The following is a 21,678-nucleotide window of genomic DNA, read 5'->3' on the forward strand; positions in this document are numbered from 1 at the left end:
GCAGGGACCCCAACACAAGACCCATAATTCTCACTGTTGTCTTTTGCGACATACACATTTCACATTCTTAGAAGCTGCGCCGAAAGCATCGAGAATAGATTAGGGATGTGTTTTTCTTTCTCTCTCCCAGGGTTTGATTCCAATAACCACGTACAAAGGCTATATAACGTGTCTTCCTTTGCAACAGTTGTGAAGACACCCCGTCCCCCCCACCCCCCCACCCCAAAAACACAGAGGCGTTGCAGTTAATTTTCTTTTTGTTCATTTCTATACATACTTCTTCCAGCTAAGATTACACACACGCTTTTATTTTTTTTTAATATTCAAAACTTTTTCACACTATAAGGCTATTAAAAATGCTGGTATGTTTGTAAATGACTAATTCTGAAATCATCTCTGAAAACCTTCTACGTGCTCTGGACATTTTTCTCCCCCCCCGCCCCCCAAGAATGTTTTTGCAAAGGGACCGCAGGATGAGAGGAAGAAGATCCATCGCCATTAAGAAAAAAACCCCACTATGATCTATTTTATAAAACTTTTGGAGTTGCGCCTTTGAAAAGACATTCTTGATCTACAACGTGAGAAGCTGTCTGTCTCTTCCACCTTCTCTCTCTTCAATACCCAACGGAGGGTATCAAGATATGAGTGTCCTTCATTTTGTGTGTGTGTGTGTGCGTGTGCGTGCGTTCATGCATGAGTGGCCCATGTGTCTGTCCATACATCAGTTGCTCCTACGCCATGAGGTAATGGGCTTGGTGGAAGGAGGCACATGTGGGAATGGACTTGCCCTGGAAGATGTCCTCCATCAGCCAAAAATCACTCTCTGGGAATAAAGCTGTACCATGACTGAATTTGGGTGGACCACAATCTTCTGAATTAATTGTCCTGGAGTCTCCACCTGATCCTAAGGCCAGTGGAAGCTGTGCTTCATCAGCTGGTTTTGGGAAGGGAACTAGGCGTGAACATTCTTACCATCTACAGAGGGAGGGTCCAATCTTGGCTACTCTTGAGATTTGTGGACTTCAACTCCCAGCTGCCTGGGGAATTCTGATTGTTGAAAGCCCCCACAAGTCTTAAAAGTTGCCAAGGTTGGACTGCCTCGATGGGAAAAGGAGAGGAAGCAGTGAGTCAGAAAAAGGTTCCTCTCCTTCCAACAAGCTGGATGTCTCCACCAAGTCCAGATCATCAGTCTGAAATAATTCAAACCCTTTCATGTTCCTACTCCAATTCGGCACCAGTTCTGGTTCAGAAGCAAAAGAGGACCAAACCGGATTGTAATTTGAGATCCACACTATTCAATGTGGGGCGTTATTTTCTTCCCCGTTTTTGTTTAAATTTTCAGGAGAAGTCCAAATTTGGGCAAGTCAACTCAAGAAGCCGATGTGCCTTCTTTTGAGACCTTCTGGTGTCCATCACACCCACACTGAAGCTCTCCACCCAGAAGAGCACATTCCTCAAATCCAAAAACACCAGAGATGACTGCCTACTTTACACTCAACTCCCAAACAGAACCAAAGTACCAGAAACACTAAATCCCTAAGCCTCAGTTGGCCGAGAGACGTCAAGGTCCGTCTCCAGCTATTCCAGAAAAAAAATATATGGAAGCTTTTATTTTTTTAAAAAGCGGAAGCGCGTCGCTCTGCGATTTCATGGCAATAAATAGAATTTCACTCCTTTTTGCGTTGCTCAAATTTAGCCGCTAATTCAGCCTGCCAAATATCTTTCTCCAAATAGCAACACTTTTTTTTTTTGGAAAAGAAAAAGAGCATTTATCCGTTATTTTAGCTCCTTTCTAACCTGCACAAAATTGCTTCTTATGCAATCACTGCTTCCAGAGATGCTACAGAATCTGCCTGCCTCCTATTTAATCCGATGCTGATACACAAAACAGCCAAGAACAGGGGAGTGTGCAAAATATATTCATCCCAAAACAGGCCAATTTCAAAAATCACTATCATTCTTTTTTGGGGTGGGGGGATGGGGAGCTATTTCCAAACGTCCTACTCTCACAAAGGGGACCTGAGTGATCCAGCATTTGCCAGAGGTAAGAATAGCCTGCACTCTGCACCTCTCGAACTTACACAACTTTTTAAACAGCCACAAAGAGACACGGAGGCTGTTCTTGTGAAGGACCCAGGAAAAAAAAAAGAGTCTTTCCAAGCAATGAATCAAGCCAGAATCAACTGGATCACCCATGCCAGGAACAGCACCAGTGGATTGAAAGAGACACGCATCAAAACCTTGCAGGGAGAACACGCTTAGTCAAGCTTTATCTCCCTAGTTAGAATGAGGAGCAGACTGCAGGCCACCAGGACTGTCTCTAAAATTTCATTTTTTTTTTTAAAAAAAGAGAGGAAAGTTTCTAGATCTCATGATCTTGAAGGAAGCGTCTGGATAACGGCCGAGAGATTACAGTACTTAGTAAGACAGTTTGTATCTTGGTAGGAGCTGAGAGAGAGAGAGAGAGAGAGAGGGAGGGAGGGAGGGAGGGAGGGAGGGAGGGAGGGAGGGAGGGAGGGAGGGAGAGAGAGAGAGAGAGAGAGAGAGAGAGAGAGAGAGAGAGAGAGAGAGAGAGAGAGAGAGAGAGAGAGAGAGACCACATGAAGCAGCTCTGCAAAGATAAGGACTCTCCAAAATCTAGAAAGTCCCTTGAAACATCAGCCGAGAGTTTATGCCAGATGTCTGGAGCTGCGTGTGGTTTTTTCATCCCTCTGCTGCGGCTCCGTGTCGCCGGTTGGTGCCTCAATTTTGAGAGCAGCTTCCAGGTTTTTTTGGGGGGGGTGGAAGCACGGACGGCCAGGAGGAGACTCTATGGCAAGGGGTGGGTTTTCCAGTCGGCTCCACAATTGATAGGACTTTTGGTTAGAACAGGTAGAGGAAAAAGGACACTCTGCTAGGAAGAGACTCTATGATGGGGGAACTGGACTTCCAGGTTGGCTCCAGAATTGAATGGGAGGGTTTCTGGTTAAGACCTTTGCGGCTCCCGGTGTTTTCCTTTTTGGGGGTCCAAATGGCTCTTTGAGTGTTTAAGGTTGCCAACCTCTGGTTTATGCAGTGATGCTCACACAAGGGAAAGCAACACGCCCCTTTGGGGGGTCCTAGAATGTCTCCCAATCTACAAAGAGCTAAATCAAACTATGATCCAAGTTCTCCTCTGCCTAACTGCTGAATCCTTGTCTCCCCCACAAAATCATAAGTCCTCCGTAGGTATCAAGGCAGGTGGCAAAATGTCACTTATTCACTGGTCTCCTAATACCACCAACCATACCAGCGTCCAGAATCTAAGCTCATTAAGTCTCTTTCTGGGAGAATTGGATCATCCCTAAATAAAGCCGACGGATGACATCTTATTTCATCCATTTAAGGTTCTCCGTTTTCAACAGAGGTGGTATTCCGCCACTTTGGACCGGTTCCCTTGAATCGGTAGTGGAAATCGCGGGTAGGCCCACCCGACTAGGCTCTAGGCCCTGCCAAAGGGCATGCGCGGGAGGCTGAGTGCGTGCGCGGATGGTGGCGCTCACATTTGCGAACTGGTAAGGAAAGTTAAGTGAATACCACCTCTGATTTTCAACCTCGTGATTCCTTTTCTCTCTCCACGGAGAACCTCAGAAATGATTGTGGAGGCACATCATAGCGACTGACAAAATTGGGATTTAAGCCCGGGGCAGGAAGACTTATGTTATAAAAGGAACTAAAAATGGCTCTGCTTCAAGAGGGAGGAGCGGGGAGGTTCAGGACTTTAGAACAGCAGGGAAGTTTCTGCCGTAATATCCTTCCAACCACATGCTAACAGAGGACGCAGACACAAAACCCAGCGGTTCAAGAAAGGGAGAAGGCCACCAATGTCCTTGTCCATCTTGAACTTTTACCAGCCGGGATTTATTTCAGGCGTCTTGGTGTGAAACCTTTCTTATTTGTCATTTCTACGTTTCAAATCCCAGCCCTCAAGATTCTCATATCCACCCGCATTAAAAAAAAAGAAACAAGTCAGCGATTAAAATATATATATATATATATAAATATATATAAACAGGAGGACAGATTAAAAAGTCTCAACTCCTTCATGAGTTCAACTGGAGTTGACAGGCTGGGTTGACTCAGGAGATTTTTCTGGATTAACAGAAAGAAGTTTTGGGGAAGCAGGTGATGCCCCCAGATCTACGCAGGAACCTGTGTTTCTATGGATAAAAGACAACTGGCAGTTGGAGATATCAAAGAACTACACGAGAGGCTGTAATCGGTTCTCCTGAGTAACCAGGACTGAAATAGATATAGTCCTGGTGATTTGTGAGGACACAAGTCTCCTCACAAGGAGTGTCAGGTGAGGAAGTATGTACAAAAGTGCATTGCACACACATTGGAGAAAACTGTAAAACTCAAGAGTTCCTTCTACCCTCTGTGGACTTCCACTCCCAGAATTCCTGAGCTAGTAGCCATGTTGGCTCAAGGATTCTGGGAGTTGAAGTCTAAATGTCGTGAAGGGACCCTAATTGCCCAGTCTTGCTCTAGGGTCGGAGGGGGGGGGGGGGGAAACTAGGGCCCTTTTATGACTTGTGGACTTCAACTCCCACAATTCCTGAGCCTGGCTGAGGAATTCTGGGAGTTGAAGTCCACATAAAAGAGCCCCCGTTCCCCATCCTTGCTCTAGGGCTGTGATGGTGAACCTGGGGGCATGTGTGCCATTGCCAGCTGCTCTTCTGCTTTCCTGTGTGCCAGCTGGTCTTTGCGGGTGCCCAAAAATGTCCAAAAAACCAGACCTTTTGGGGGGCATTTTCCGACCTTTTCCAGGCTGCTTTTTAGGCCAAAAACAGTCTGAAAAATGGCCTGGAAATGGCCGCCCCAAAACAGGCCATTTTCTGGTTGTTTTTGGGCCTTTTCTGGGCCATTTTCTGCGCCGGAAAAGACCCTCCAAAATGGGCAAAAAACAGGCATCTGTGTGCTGGCCAGCTGGTCTTTGGTGTTTCCAGTGCTCTGGCTCATGCAAAGATCAGCTGGCCAGCTGATCCGGTTTGGGCACTCAAAAGGTTTGCCATCACAGCTCTAGGATCCATAAAATCACAGGGGGGATGTGAAGAGGCTTTATTTTTTTTAAAAAAAACATCAATTCCACAAAGTCAATACTGAATGTTTACGAAAAATGATTCTCGGCCAGCTACTTCCACAAGACAAAAAGAAAAAAAAAACCCTAACCCTTCAGAAAAGGGATGTTCTCAGCTTCCTCCTCAAAACCTCTGAACCTATTGTGACCAATGATACCGAGACCCCACCCCAAAAACAAGTGCCACTCCGTACGATCAATAATTCCCACCTCCCAATTCCCCCAACCTTCTTTCCCACCTGCCCAAATCCTTCGGTTCTCTCTCTCTTCAACACAGGCCACCTTTCCTCTCTCCAACCTCAACCCCTTTCTTCTCCAAGAACATCCAAAAGTAGCAACACTTATCCGATCGATGGGGAGTTTTATGACTTCATGGGCATAAAGGGAAACGGCATACCGTTGGAGGTGAGGGGGAGTGGAAGACACCTCGGGATCAAGGGATTCATCTCTACCGACTAGATGGTCTCCTATTCAAGGGGATGGTTCTCAACCCTGGCAGGAGAGGATGACCCAGCAATCTGTTCAAACACGAAAGCCAGGGAGCCAATGAACCAAGCACAGCACAGCACAACACCCACTTGTATCCCCCAACTAACTCAGCTTCCACGGTGTATCTAGGTTTATCTCGGCCCAGACATAAATGGGCTTCAACTACAGGCCTGTCCAATCCCTACGGCCTTCTACTTTAGCTAATTCATTCCTTAACCCATCTCATCAAGTTCTCCGGAGGAAAAGAGAACGCTCCGGAGTTATTGCATTGAAAGTTGATGTCGTTATACAAAGAGCTTTTCGGCAGGACAAAATATTCGGGAAAAGGAGGAGAGAGGGAAGGGGGTGGGGGGGAGGAAAAACCAGCGTTATTTCAAGGCTTTGAAACCAAACAAGGGAGGGGCAAACCAGCGTTCTCCTTGCCTGGGAACGACTCAAAAAAAAAGGGGGGGGGAGTTGTGACAAAAATGTCCTCTGCAAACGTCAGAAGTACAAGCCCTGTGCATTTTGAGTGTGGCATGGTTCGTCTTCCTCGGGTGGGATTCCGGGCAAGAGACACCACGGAGGTTACATGATGCAGCATTTATTCTTGTGGTTCTGGGGGTCCTTGAAACGCAGGCGCTGCTTGGGGCGGTATTTCTCCAAGTAGGTCAGCTGTTTGCTGTTGATGGCTCCTCGGCGTTTCCTGCAGGAGGAGGAGAAAGGCATGTTGGGTGCTGCTCAAAATGTCTGAAAGCGAAGAGCATCTTTCCAATGTACGGATGAGACATTCTGGCTTGGTGGTTAAGGCTAGAAACAGGGAGATGGTGAGTTCTAGTCCTGCCTTAGGCATGAAAACTGGTTGGGAGACTTTGAGTCAATCGCCAGGAGATGGGGGAGTTCTAGTCCTGCCTTAGACATGACAGCTGGGTGGGTGACATTGGGCTAATCATCAGGAGATGGGGAGTTCTAGTATCACCTTAGGCATGACAGCTGGGTGGGTGACATTGGGCTAATCATCAGGAGACAGTGAGTTCTAGTTCTGTCTTAGGCATGAAAGCCGGCTGGGTGACTTTGAACCAACCACCAGGAGATGGGGAGTTCTAGTCCTGCCTTAGGCATGAAAGCCAGCTGGGTGACTTTGGGCCAATCACCATGAGACAGTGAGTTCTAGTTCCGTCTTAGGCATGAAAGCCGGCTGGGTGACTTTGGGCCAATCACCAGGAGACAGCGAGTTCTAGTTCTGTATTAGGCATGAAAGCCAGCTGGGTGACTTTGGGCCAACCACCAGGATATGGGGAGTTCTAGTCCTGCCTTAGGCATGAAAGTCAGCTAGGTGACTTTGGGCCAATCACCAGGAGATGGTGAGTTCTAGTCCCGTCTTAGGCATGAAAGCCAGCTGGTTGACTTTGGAAAAGTCACTCTGAAAAATACGGTAGATTGTAAGCAGTTTCTCATGCTTAAAATAATGCATGGATTACAGTTTTGTTATGGATTGGGGAGGGGGTATTTCAAGCACCTCCCCATTTATACCCCGAAGTGGTACATCTCAGCAGGGCAGCTTCCTATCAACTGTCTGTTCCTTTGGGATGTGCCAGTAGTTGGCCATTGACCTGGGGTCATTCACCTCCACCAGAACAGGTGGCGCAGAGGGTTTCCAGAGGAGCACTTACTGTCTAATGAACTGGATGGCGTCTTCGTATTTCATCCCGCTCTCAATTAGGGCCAGCGCAACCAGAACTGGAGCCCTAAACATAAAAAGACAGAAGTGAGATCAGGCCCACAAAGTGATGTTAGTAGTCCAATCTGTAAAAATTCAAAACTGAAAAAAAAAAGAATGATACGTGAATGTGCAGAAATGGAATTATAAATACCATCAACATAAAACGGAGCTCGCTCAGAAGCTGAAATACACCAAGTAGATGAGATGGAGAGTGTGAAGTAGAGGAGAGAGGTAAGGGAAGAAGAGAGGGATAGGAGAGAGGGCGGGGGGGGGGAGAGGAGGAGAGAAATGAGGAGTGGAAAGGGGAGAGAGGAGAAGGAGAGGAAGGGGAAGTAGAGAAGAGAAGGATGATAGAGGGAAGAAAGGAGGTACGGAGGGAGAGGAGAGAGGGCGAAGAGAGGGATAGGAGAGAGGGCAAGGGGGGGAAGAGGAGGAGAGAAATGAGGAGTGGAAAGGGGAGAGAGGAGAAGGAGAGAGGAAGGGGAAGTAGAGAAGAGAAGGATGATAGAAGGAAGAAAGGAGGTACGGAGGGAGAGGAGAGAGGGAGAAGAGAGGGATAGGAGAGAGGGCAAGGGGGGGAAGAGGAGGAGAGAAATGAGGAGTGGAAAGGGGAGAGAGAAGGAGAGGAAGGGGAAGTAGAGAAGAGAAGGAAGACAGAGGGAAGAAAGGAGGTACGGAGGGATAGGAGAGAGGGAGAAGAGAGGGATAGGAGGGCAAGGGGGGGAAGAGGAGGAGAGAAATGAGGAGTGGAAAGGGGAGAGAGGAGAAGGAGAGAGGAAGGGGAAGTAGAGAAGAGAAGGATGACAGAGGGAAGAAAGGAGGTAGGGAGGGGGAGGAGAGAGGGAGAAGAAAGTGATGGATAAGGTACAAATATGGTGTATGGAGAGCAGAAGAGCCAATAATTGTTTTTGGGAGTTGATGGCAAGATGAACTGATGAAAACATTTAATAATACAATACAACAATGTTGACTATGTAATAGTATACGTGTGATTTATATGTTATGAAAATGGAAAAATAAAACACACACTCATATATAAAGAATGTGCAGAGATGGATAAGTTGACCATGGAACTGAAGGATAGAGAAAAATCAAAATACTATAAAGTGTGAAACAGATGGTATAAATGTTTGGACGATAGAAGTGAGATGCTGTATAAGAACTAAGTATTATTTACGACAAATACGATGACACTGTCTAAACCTGTAATTATTAATATATTTTAAGTGATTACATGATACATTACACAACATAGAATATATTCGAGAATACGGAAATAGAGCTTACGTAAATACAAATGATATCAAAGATACTGATAGGGGCTGGCTGTAATGAGTGAAAATTTGTGTTTTGTTTTTTAATGTTTAAAAAAGCTCTATTTTTTTTTTTTAAAGAGAAGTCAAAAGAAAAAAAGCAAAACAGATGAAGAATAATAATTCAGGATGCCAAGGTTGAAAAGGGTGGTGGTGGTGGGGGAATCCTGGTTGAAAAATTCCATGTTACGTTCTTGTTGGGCACAAAAATTGAACCTCTAGGCTTGCGTTTTTCAAACTTGGCAACTTTAAGATGGGGGGGGGGGGAACTTCAACTTCCAGAATTCCCCAGCCAAGGCTGGGGAATTCTGGAAGCTGAAGTCCCCCGCCCTCAAGTTGCATCTAGACCAAGTGCCAGTCGACAAATGTTTCTCCATCACATACATCTTAAACCAGGGATGGCAGTCCTTCCCTTGGCCATGGATAATTGCGTAGTTTTGTGCAAAAAAAACCTACCTTTGGAACGAGCTCCCCGTGGAGATTCGGACCCTCGCCACCCTTCAGGCCTTCCGGACAGCCGTTAAGACCTGGCTGTCCCAGCAAGCCTGGGGTTGAGTTCCCCCACTACTCGAATTTGCTGTGCTTGCTGTGTTTTTTAAATCGTTTGTATCGTTGTCCTGTTTTTGTCTTACTTTTCTGTATTTGTTCCCATTCCCTTGGCTTTTGTTCAGCTGCCCTGAGTCTGAATAGGGCGGCTTACAAATCGAATAAATTCCAATTCCAAAGAGAAACACCCACGACAAAAACACCATTGTTTTTATTGTTATCTGTGCCCCAGTGGTGGGTTCCGAATCCCGGTGCAACCTGTACGGTGCAATGGGGCCTGGCGTCCACCACATACATGCGCCCAGCACTTGCACCCTTACCTCCCGCGATGCCTCTGCGACTCTCCAGCTGCTCGGCGGAGTGCTGCGCAGGCACCGTACGCTCCCTCCACATGCATGGAAGCGCCGAAGAGCTCAAATATAGGTCAGGAAGGTGGGCGGGCCCTCTGGAGCACCGTACCGGAATGGTACCCGGGGCTCCCGGTAAGCACCGGTACGCCTGTACCCCCACCACTGCTGTGCCCATCAGGGATGGCACTCACCGTCCCAGGCCAGCTACACAATGGACAGCAACGCAGCACCCGGGGTCCTCGCAGAATTTGGTTTTCAGCAGGTTGAGCCAGTCGTCCACAATTTTGTTGGGTGGTGGCGCTCCATCGTCAAAGGGCCAATCCTGGAGGAGAAGACCAGAGATCAAGGGGGACATTTTCAACTAACAGGAAGAGGGTTAAGAGAATATTTTAACTTGTTTGTTAAATAAGTCCTCAAAATGGGAGTACGGGCTGTCCTCATATTACATTCATTAAGTGACTGTTTGAAGTTAAAATGGTACTGGAAAAAAGTGACTTATGACCGTTTATCGCACTTATGACGGTTGCAGCATCCCCGTGGTCATGTGACCAAAGGTCAGGTGCTTGTCACCTAGGTTGTATTTATGACAGTTTCAGCATCCCAGGGTCACACGTGTTGTGGCCCACCAGTGGAGCTGGCAGCAGATTCGGACAGTGGGGAGGGTTGGGGAGGAACCTGGGCCAGTCCTGGAGTCTGGGGAAGGCTCTGAATGAGGGCTCTGTGTCGGAGGCAGAGAGGGGGCCAGGGCCGTCCGACAGTTATCAGCTGCCTTCGGAGTCAGACATCAGTAAGGCAGAAGAACAGCTGGAGCCTGTTCCCAGTGTGCGCATGCACAGAGCGGCCAGACAAAGGGAACAACTAAGGAACAGAAGTCGACTTGAAAGTAAGGCCACAGGTGGACGGTGAATGACCCCTCCCAGAGGGAATAAAAGAGGAGCCAAAGGGGAGTGGAACTTGCAGGAGACAATTAGTTCATTCCTGCATTCTTGCCAAGCATTGCGGCGTCTGAAAAGATATCGGCCCGGCGGCTCTCAAAGCCTGAAAAAGGTCGGAAATTGTGAACTATCTGGAAAGACTGTGGGAGAGGAAAGACTTTACTGGAGAGGGATTCGCTGTACATTAAATAAAAGAGGTTTATCGGGACGAGGACTCGGCTTCGTGCTGCTGGGGAAGCCTCGGTCAGGAAGCGCTTGAAACCCCACATTCACACAGCCAGGAAAGATACCTCTGGACCCCGGAAAAGAATCCTGGGGGGGGGGAGGGATTTCGGAAACGAAGGAAGTTGCGTAATGAATGAAGAAGTGGTAACGTTCCAGACTGACAGCTGGGATGAGGACGAAGCAGGATACATGAAGCGGCTTGTGTTTTTTCAATCAAAAGATGAGGGTTTTTTTTACACTGTTATCCTCCCCCCCCGTTTTAAAACGGAAAGCCCAGAAGGTTAAGTTTAGAACACCTGCATCCGAGGGGTCCTTTGATCCCATCCTGCACCTGCAGCTCAGGATTGGCTCTCGGCCGCGGGCAGGAAACCACCGCGGAGAGGCTCCCTAAGTCCTCCCTTGCCTCACAAACCGTACAACACAACTCCCTGAAGCCAAAACTGGGGGGACCTGGTGGGAGATCTTCCGATGGGAGATGGACCCACAACCTCGCAGAGGTTTACCCCCGATTCGCCATGTGCATGCACACTTTCTTCGCGGGCGTGCGTGCCTTCTGCGCATGCACTTTGCTTGCACACATGCGCACGGTTTTCAAAGGGGAAATCAAACGGTCCCAAGGTATGTATGTATGAACTGGTTGTCAAGTGTCTGAATTTCAATCGTGGGGAGTTGCGATGGACGTTAAGTGTGAAAAATGGCCATAAGACCCTTTTTTCCAGTGCCGTTGTAACTCTGAGCGGTCACTAAGAGAACTATGGCGAGTACTTGTGAGGAAATGTATAAGGCAGCAAAGTTTGCATCCGAAATAAAACCCTACAACTGTGCTTAGAAGTACAGGTAGTCCTCAACTTACGACCACAACGTGGTTCTCGCTATGTGAGAAATTGGTTAAGTGAGTTTTGCCCCCATTCTACAACATTTATCGCCCCATTTGGTAGGTGAATCCCTGCAAGTTGTTAAATTAGCCCCATGGTCGTTAAATAAATCTGGGTTCCTTTCCCTCCATCGACATCGCTTGTCCGAAGGTTGCTAAAGGGGATGACATGACCCCTGGGGGATGGTGCGACCGTCGTAAATAGGAACCACATCCCTTGTCCGAAGGTTGCTAAAGGGGATGACATGACACCCGGGGGATGGTGCGACCGTCGTAAATAGGAACCACATCCCTTGTCCGAAGGTTGCTAAAGGGGATGGCATGACACCCGGGGGATGGTGCGACTGTCGTAAATAGGAACCAGTTGCCGGGGGTCTGAATTTCGATCACACGACCATGGGGATGCTGCTGCGGTCGTTAGGTATGAAAAATGCCACTTTCCCTAGCGCCGTTGTAACTCCAAATGGTCACTACTGTTGTTAAGTCGAGGACTCCCTGTAACGATCCATTTCTTCCCATTCGTGATGCCTGTTCTTCCCGGCGGCTTCAGCAGAGATTAAAAAAAAATAAAAAAAAATTTCAAAGCAGGAGACTCACCATCACTTTTATGCCATCCTTTTCCAGGGGAGTCTTGTCATAGGTCACTTCACACACTCTCACAACTGTGGTTGCGCCGTATTTCTTCAGGTCCTGTCGGAGAGGGAGGAAAAAAAAGGAGAAAATATTTTAATATTATTATTACCTACTCTCTGGCTTAGATTGCCGTCGTAGCAATTCTCTATAAGAATCAAGATCACGTGGAAGTGTTAGTACCACTTTATAATGCCTTGGTAAGGCCACACTTGGAATATTTTAATCCAGTTTTGGTCACCACGATGTAGAAAAGATGTGGAGACTCTGGAAAGAGTGCAGAGAAGAGCAACAAAGATGATTAGTGGACTGGAGGCTAAAACATATGAAGAACGGTTGCAGGAACTGGGGATGTCTAGTTTAATAGAAAGAAGGACCAGGGGAGACATGATAGCAGTCTTCCAATATCTCAGGGATTGCCACAATAGAGAGGGAGCCAAACTATTCTCCAGGGCACCTGAGGGTAGAACAAGAAGCAATGGGTGGAAACTAATCAAGGAGAGAAGCAACTTAGAACTGAGAAGAAATTTCCTGACAGTTAAGAACAATCAATCGGTGGAACAGAAATTGCCTCCAGACATTGTGAATGCCCCAACACTGGAAGTCTTTAAGAAGATGCTGGATAATCATTTGTCTGAAATGGTATAGGGTTTCCTGCCTAGGCAGGGGGTTGGACTAGAAGACCTCCAAGGTCCCTTCCAACTCTTGTTATTCTATTCTATTCTGTTCTTGGCTTCAGGCTTCTCAACTACAGGTAGGCCTCGACTCACAACAGTTTGTTTTGCTGACTGTTCTGAGTCATGACAGACCTGAAAAAAGTGACTTAGGACCCCTTGTTCACACTTACTATTGTGGTCACGTGATCAAAATTCAAATGGCTTGGCAACTGGCATGTACTTATGCCTGTTTCAGGGTCTCGGGGTCATGCGATCGCCTTTTGTAACCTTTGGAGAAGCCAAGTCAAGGGGGAAACTGGATTCACTGAGCAACCTTGTTAAATGGGGAAATCACTTAATGACGGTGGCAAGAAAGGGCAAAACTCCCTTGACAATTGTTTTGCTTAGCAACGGAAACGTTGGGCTGAATGGTGGTCGTAAGCCGAGGACGATCTGTAGCTGAAAATAATTACGGTCTTATACCCAGCGAGGATGACAGCTAACATTAACTATGCAGTAAGGCAGAATGAAAGGAGCCCTGATGGCACATTGGTTAGAATGGAGTACTGCAGAAAAATTCTGCCCACAGCCAGGAGTTCGATCCTGACCGGGCTCAAGATTGACTTAGCCTTCTGTCCTTCCGAGCTCAGTACAATGAGAACTCAAGATTGTTGAAGGCAATAGGCCCACATTCGTAAATCTCTCAAGAGAGCACTGTAAAGCACTAGAGAGAGGTATACAGGTAGTCCTCGGCTTACGACCACCAGAGGCCAGAATTTCTGTCATTAAGTGAGTTTTGTCTCACTTTATGACCTTCCTGTTCGGTGAATCCCTGCAGCCGCTAAGTTCGTAATCCACTTGTTAAGCGAATCTGGCTTCCCCACCGACTTTAACCGATTAACAGAGTTGGAAGGGACCTTGTAGGTCATCTAGTCCACCCCCACCCCCACGCAAGCAGGAGACCCTACACCATTTCAGACAAGGGTCAGTTCAGTTTCTTCTTAAAAGCCGCCCCTGTTGGAGCAACCACAACTTCTGAAGACAAGCCACTCCGCTGGTTAATTCTGATCACTGTTAGGAAATTCCTCCTTATTTCTAGGTTGAATCTCTCTCCTTGACCAATTTCCATCCATTATTCCTTGTCTGGCCTTTGGGTGCTTTGGAAAATAGCTTGACCCCCCTCCTCTCTCTGGCAGCCCCTCAAATATTGGAAGACTACTATCATGTCTCCCCTGGTCCTTCTCTTCACTAGACTGGCCCACTTTGCTTGTCGGAATGTCGCAAAACGGGCTCAGGTGACCTCGGGACACGGCAATGGCCATTAAAGCATGAATTTTGATCTCAGGATCCTGGGGATGCTTCAGAGGCCGTTGTTGTGAAAAAAAATCCCTTTGAACGATCACTAACTAAACTTTCGCAATCCGAGGACTCATCTTACTGACCCCTGAGGGGCAAAGTCTAGGCAACTGAATGGAGCTAGCTAGCAGTGTTTGAATGGCCAGATGCCTTTCCTGTTGCCGATGAGGAGTTTTGTTCAGCAGATACATTCTCAGCATCCTGAGAGAGAGAAGAAATATTTGCATCTACCTAGGATCGAACTCACAGCCCCCCGATTGTGAGGCGAGAACTCCACCCCTAGGCCACCACACACCACTCCTTGTATATTGTTGTTAAACACGGAAATGCAAGATCTATTGATACCCTGACCTTAAAGTCCTGCCAACCATGGTCCCTTTGGCCGAGATAAGATTTTAGAGCTATTTTCGGTACCTGAGGACTGCACTAATTCTTCTTAATGGCCAAAACATGGCTAGCAAGCTATGTTGGTGGAAATGTTGACCACGGGAGGAAGGAGCGTGGCCAATGCTCTCAGGTTTCTTGGGCTGGAAGAATGTTGTTTTCGAACATCTCATGCTCAGTTTAGTGCTTACACATCCTCTCCTTGGCCATCTCCTCTTGAGACGGCCCCGAGCAGTTGCTGTTGTCAGATTCTTAGCGATCTTAAGTCAGAAGACTTGAGGACTTGAAGGTCTCGAGGTCATTATCTGAATCCCCTTGATTTCTATAAAGTTGGGTCAAGTTAGGACAGTTCCAATGCCTATCGAGACTGGTTTTCTGTGGCGCATCTGCCAATTTTGGAAATAATTTAGACAATATGGGGGGTAGCCCTCAACTTATGATTACAATTGAGCCAAAATGTTGGTTGTGCCACAGTTCCAATTAATTAACTCTGAGGCTAGAAGTCCCTCAAAGTTCCATTTTATTAGAGATGTCATATTGGCTTGAAAATATAATTGCTATATATGTATACTTTTTTTCCCCTTTCAAAAAAAGGAGGATATATGTTAAAACTAAAGATGTCTATTGAAATGAAATTATAAATACCATCAACATAAAATGGAGCTCTGTAAAATACACCAAGTCAATGAGATGAAGAGTGTGAAGTAGAGGAGAGAGGTAAGGGAAGAAGAGAGGGATAGGAGAGAGGCCGGGGGCAGGGGGAGAGGAGGAGAGAAATGAGGAGTGGAAAGGGGAGAGAGGAGAAGGAGAGAGGAAGGGGAAGTAGAGAAGAGAAGGATGACAAAGGGAAAAAAGGAGGTAGGGAGGGGAAGGAGAGAGGGAGAAGAAAGTGATGGATAAGGTTCAAATATGGTGTATGGAGAGGAGAAGAGCCAATAATTGTTTTTGGGAGATCTTTGGGGACACCCTGAAGAATTGCAGCTCTTGGAATGGGACAACTTGCCACAGACAACTTGCTCTGGCCACCTCACTATGTCAACTGCCCATGGACAACTGCAGGACAATTGATCAATTCAATGTAATTATTTAAGGTAAAGGTTGCCCTCGCACATATGTGCTAGTCGTTCCCGACTCTAGGGGGCGGTGCTCATCTCCGTTTCAAAGCCAAAGAGCCAGCGCTGTCCGAAGACGTCTCCGTGGTCATGTGGCCGGCCTGACTCAACGCCAAAGGTGCACGGAAGGCTGTTACCTTCCCACCAAAGGTGGTTCCTATTTTTCTACTTGCCTTTTTACATGCTTTCGAACTGCTAGGTTGGCAGAAGCTGGGACACGTAATGGGAGCTCGCTCCGTTACGCGGCGCTGGGGATTCGAACCGCCGAACTTTCTGATCGACAAGCTCAGCGTCTTAGCTACCGCGTCCCCGTAATGATTTACAATAGCTAAAAATTCATCGGAATTTTGGCCACCCACCTTCCTTTCTTTAATGATTCTATCCCCTTCCCTGGTTTGATATTGGTGTACCTCTTGTCCCGCAGTGAATTTTCGTAGTGAATTTTCAGTGAAAATCTATCCCAGCCTGTCCATCTCTCGCTGATCCAAAGAGTAAACAAGGGTATTTATTTTTAATCCTCCCAGGTATGCAACAATTTTGGCAAGTTGTAACCCAGAGCAACCTCTGTGGACAACGCAGCCTCATTGGAGGGAAGGCAGGGGAAGGTACGGCTATAAACAGCACACACCTTGGCTAAGAGCCATGTATCACAGCAAAAACCAACAACCTCTTACATATCTATGCGCTCTGCGCACGCTAAAAAGGAAGAGAAGATCAGGAAGGGAACAGATGGGTGGAAAAGTGCCAAAGACTCACAAAAGGGGAAGGCATCGTTTGGGATAAGATCTTGGCAGACTTGAACCCTGGGCCCTATCTAACAAAATGAAATTCGATGTAGAGAAAAGTCAAGCCTTAAAACTTAGGCAGGAAAAACCAAAAGGACACATATAGTCTGGGTGAAACCAGGCTTAATAACAGGAACTGTGATAGGTATCTTGGGAGTCTTAGTGGACAACCGCTTAAATATGAGCCAGCCGTGTGCAGTTCTAGCCAAAAAAAAGCCCACTGCAATCCTAAATTGCATTAACAGGAGGATACGATCAAGATCCAGGGAGGTACTAATACCACTGCATAAAGCCTTAGTAAGACCACACCTAGAGTACTGCATAGCAATAGCAGTTAGACTTATATACCGCTTCATAGGGCTTTCAGCCCTCTCTAAGCGGTTTACAGAGTCAGCATATCGCCCCCAACAACAATCCGGGTCCTCATTTTACCCACCTCGGAAGGATGGAAGGCTGAGTCAACCCTGAGCCGGTGAGATTTGAACAGCCGAACAGTAGCCTGCAGTGCTGCATTTAACCACTGCGCCACCTCGGCTCTATGCATCCAGTTTTGGTCACCACACTATAAAAAGGATGTTGAAACTCTAGAAAAAAAAAGTGCAGAGAAGAGCAACCAGGATGATTAGGGGACTGGAGACTAAAACATATGAAGAAGGGTTGCAGGAACTGGGCATGGGCTATTCTAGTGAAGAGAAGGACCAGGGGAGACATGATAGCAGTCTTCCAATATTTGAGAGGAAGGGGGTCAAACTATTTTCCAAAGCACCTCAAGGCCAGACAAGGAATAATGGATGGAAACCGAACAAGGAGAGATTCAACCTAGAAATAAGGAGAGATTTTCTAACAGCGAGGACAATCAACCCGCGGAACAGAAGTTGCCTTCGGAAGTTGTGGGAGCTTCATCCCTGGAAGCTTTCAAGAAGAGACTGGACTGCCGTCTGTCAGAAATGGCGTAAGGTCTCCTGCTTGGATGGGAGGGGTTGGACTAGATGACCTACAAGGTCCCTTCCCAACTCTGTTAATCTGCAAAGCACCGAGGGTTTATGACGGCTATTGCGTGAAATCTCTGTACAGGCACTTGGAAAAGGAGAAGAAGAAGAAGAAACCACCAACACACCTGGCCCAGGTGATCACACTGCACACCTAAACCTGTCTGAACAAGCTCAGTTCAGCTGAGGGGGAAAACTTTGCAACCGTTTTCCCAAAATAAGAGTTGCTTTGAAGGATCTCAAGTGGGCCCCATGTAAACCTTCTCAAATCAGGAGCCTTTCTTGAAGATTCAGCCCGTCCTTGACTTACAACCGTTTGTTTAGTGGACTGTTCAAAGATACAACGGCCACTGGGGGGGCGAAAAAAGGGACTTACGGCTCTTTCTCGCGCTGATGACCTTCGCAGCATCCCCCTGTGGCCGTGGGATCAAAATCCAGAGGCTTGGCAGCTGGCATGGACTAACGACGGTTGAAACGTCCCGGGGTCAACGTGGCAAGCGAAGTCAGAAGGTCGCAAAACGGGAAGCCAGATAACACTTGGCAACCGCGTTACTTCACAATGGCGGTGAGTCGTTTAACAGAACTGGGGCAAGAAAGACGGGGTAAGGCTCGCTTAACCACAGAAATGTTGGTTTCCATTATGGTCGTACGTGGAGGACTACCTTGCCTCGGAAAAACTCTCTCTCTCTCTCTCATGGTTTGTTTCGATGTTCCATCTTGAATATGGTTTCCAAGACGGAGAAGGTACCACAAAGAGATCCAAGCCAGAAGAGTTATAGCCATAGCCCTGCCTCTCTGCAAACGTCCCTGTAGATATTGAGATAATCTCCATCAAAAGGATCAGGTATGAAGGTAGTTGGAGAGAACCTTCTTGGAATCATAGGGCCGGAAGGAATCTTCGGAGACCAAATCTTTGACCAAGGTAGAAGACTTTAGACCTGTGATGGCGGACCTATGCCACGATTGCCACAGTTGGCACGCCGAGAGCCCTCTGTACGGGTATGCAAGCTGTCGCCCCAGCTCCGCTCCACGGCACATGCGCGCATGCCTCCTGGCTAGTTTTCGGGTCTCTGCCACGCATGTTGAGGGGGTGGGTGGGGGCGCATGTGGGAGATGCGTGTGCATGCAGGGGTGAGGTGCACGTGGGGGGAAAGGGCGCACGGAAGTGGTGCCGTTCACACGCTGCATTATGGGTGCGCGCAGACGCTTTTGGCACTCAGCCACAAAAAGGTTAGCCATCACTATTTTACACCAGAAGCTGGCTGAGGAACTCTGGGAGTTGAAGTCCACATGTCTTAAAGCTGCTAAGGTTGGAGACCACTGCTTTAGACCATCTCGGACAAATGGGTATCCAATCTTTTTAAAAAAAAAAACCTCCTGTGATGGAGCATACACAACTGCTCGGTTCTTCAGGATTCACAGGTGTGTTTTCTGGGTGAGCCTTGAGAAGGTTGGCTACTATCTATGTCAGAGATACAGACATCTCATACCCACAGAGAACATTGTCAGAGTTGGAAGGGACCTTGGAGGTCTTCTAGTCCAACCCTGTTTAGGCAGGAAACCCTGTACCAGGGACGGCGAACCTTTTCGGCACCGAATGCCAAAATGGGAACGCACATGGGCGTGTGTGCCAGAAACTGGAAGAGCAGCTGCGCACTGGGAATATCTTTTGGTTTCCAGCCTGCGCACGCACACCAGGTGGCTGCTCTTCCCGTTTCTGGCACGCATGTGTACACGAAGACCAGCTAGTTGGTATGCACGCACATGCCAGAAACAGGAAGATCATCTTCTCAGTGTGCATGCGCGCCGGCGACTGTTCTTCCAGTTTCTGCCGTTCCCGTGAAGACCAGCTGGTTGGCGCACCAGAACCCGGAAGAGCAACAGGCAACGGCTCGCGTGCCCCAAGATGACTCTGCATGCCACTTCCGGCACGTGTGCCACAGGTTCACCATCACAGCCCTATACCATTTCAAAGAAATGGTTGTCCAATCTCTCCAGTCATGGAGTATCCACAACTTCTGGTGGCAAGCTGTTCCACTGGCTAATTGTTCTCACTGTCAGGGAATTCCTCCTTAGTTCTAGCTCTAAGCAGTGTCAACCCACGGAAAGCTGCGGGACCAGGCAATATTCCTGGCAGAGTGCTCAGAGGATGTGCAGACCAACCAGCAAATGTGTTCACTGACATCTTCACCATCTCTCAGAGCACCACTGTTGCCCCAAAGCGCTTCAAGACAACGACCATCGTCTCCGTGCCGAAGAAACCATCAGTGTCCTGCCTCGATGATTACCATCCCACTGCATTTACTCCCGTCATCATGAAGGGCTTCGAGAGGCTCATCCTGAGGCACACAAAGACCCCGTTGCCCGTAACATTGGATCCACGGCAGTTTGAATACCGCTCGAATCGCTCCACCGACGACGCCATCTCCACTAGGCTCCATCTAGCCCTTACTAACCTAGAAAACAAAGACTCATCTGTACGAATGCTCTTCATAGACTTTAGTTCAGCATTCAACACTATCATTCCTCAACACCTGATGGGGAAGCTGACCCTGTTGGGCCTGAATGCTTCCCTCCGTAACTGGATCCTGGACTTTTGGACTGGAAGACTTCAGAGAGTCCGGATCGCGAACAACACTTCTAACACCATCATACTGAGCCCTAGAGCCCCTCAGGGCTGTGTGCTCAGCCCCCTGTTGTTCACCCTGCTGACACACGACGGTGTAGCAATGCACAGTTCGAATCACATCATAAAGTTCGCCGATGACACGACAGTGGTGCGTCTTATCAGCAAGAATGACGAGACAGCACACAGAGAGGAGGTGGAGCACATGGAAATGGCTTTAGCCTTTGCAGGCTTGCCATGCGGCTGCAGCTCGCCCCCCCTGCCTCCCGCAGCTCTTTCTGAGCCTTTCCGGCTCTCACCTTGTCCACTGGTGATGGCTGCCAGCACAGGTTTTCCAGGGTATTTTAACAACCCTCGTGGCTCAACCCCTGAGGGGAGCAGAGGACCGCTTCTGCTCCCGATTAGCCTCTGCATCAAGGGCTGCCTCTAGGAAGCATATATGCCCTCTTCTCCTGCCTGCCCGGCAAGGGTCCTCCCTGAGTGACTCCGTCTCACTCAGTGGCCAGGGCAGCGTGCCGCCCCAGGGGGCTTGTGGCAGTCCAGTCCTTGCAGGAGGAGGCTGTGTGCGATGAAGGGAGGCAGGATTCGCCGGGTCCAAGTTTATTTTCCTTAATCCTTTGTAAATTACTGGAGGTCCAGAGTGGTGCATCCTTTCCTGAGGAGGATGAGTCAGAAGAATGGGTAGTCCTGCTGGCCAGGGGGTGTTGCCCAAAGAGCTTATCTGACTCATCCAATCATGAGAGGACAAAGTCAACCCATTCTGGATACTCCTCCCCCCTCACTATGGAGAACAAAAGAGATGGTTGTTGACTTCAGGAGGACACAACACGGCGGCTCCCCGCTGAACATCAATGGCTCCTCCGTGGAGATCGTAGAGAGCACCAAATTCCTTGGTGTTCAGCTGGCGGAGAATCTCACCTGGTCCCTCGACACCGGTTCCATAACAAGGAAGGCCCAGCAGCGCCTTTACTTCCTTAGGAAGCCGAGGAAGGCGCAGCTTCCACCACACATCCTCACAACCTTCTACGGAGGGACCACTAAGAGCCCCCTGAGCAGCTGCCTTGCCACCTGATTTGGGAATTGCACCGTTTTGGATCGCAAGACCCTACAGCGAATAGTGAGGACGGCAGAGAAGATCATCGGGATTGTTCTTCTTCCCTCTGTCATGGACATGTACACCGCACAATGCATCCGTAAAGCCAGAAACATTGTGGCTGACCACACACAAACCCATCATACACGCACTTTACTCTCCCGCCACCTGGGAAAAGGTACAGAAGCTTTTGGGCCTTCACAAACGGACCGTGTAACAGTTTCTTTCCACAAGCCATCAGACTCCCCAAAGCAAAGAAACTGGAACCATAAACATTTGTGTATTTAGCTTGTGTATTTTTTTATTAATTTTTCTCTCTTTTAAGTTCTTAGATTTAGAGCTATATGTTGCTCTGTGTCCTGCTTTTTTATTTTTAAATTTTTTATCTATGTTGTCTGATGTAGCACCTTGGTCCTGGGGAAACGTTCTTTCGTTTCACTGTGTACTATACTGCATATTGTCGAAATGACAATAAAACTTGACTTGACTTGAGGTTGCTTCCCTCCTTAATTAGT

At 47.9% G+C, this 21,678-nt stretch overlaps 1 protein-coding gene across 3 annotated transcripts in view; it reads right to left on the reverse strand.

Annotated features, from left to right (window-relative positions):
* Nucleotides 1-4,972: 4,972 nt before the first annotated feature.
* The window catches only part of PTP4A3 (protein tyrosine phosphatase 4A3), a 101,632-nt gene continuing 84,926 nt past the window's right edge, over nucleotides 4,973-21,678 (reverse strand). For all 3 annotated transcript variants that reach the window (XM_032223463.1, XM_032223464.1, XM_032223465.1), the window contains 4 exons: nucleotides 12,130-12,222; nucleotides 9,690-9,820; nucleotides 7,240-7,314; nucleotides 4,973-6,272 (listed from right to left, as the gene is read on the reverse strand). In XM_032223463.1, the coding sequence (XP_032079354.1) occupies nucleotides 6,155-6,272; nucleotides 7,240-7,314; nucleotides 9,690-9,820; nucleotides 12,130-12,222 (417 nt within the window). In that variant the 3' untranslated portion in view covers nucleotides 4,973-6,154. The remainder of the gene's footprint in view (nucleotides 6,273-7,239; nucleotides 7,315-9,689; nucleotides 9,821-12,129; nucleotides 12,223-21,678) is intronic.

The sequence above is a fragment of the Thamnophis elegans genome, chromosome 8 (assembly GCF_009769535.1).
Source record: "Thamnophis elegans isolate rThaEle1 chromosome 8, rThaEle1.pri, whole genome shotgun sequence".
In the NCBI taxonomy this organism is placed as follows: domain Eukaryota; kingdom Metazoa; phylum Chordata; class Lepidosauria; order Squamata; family Colubridae; genus Thamnophis; species Thamnophis elegans.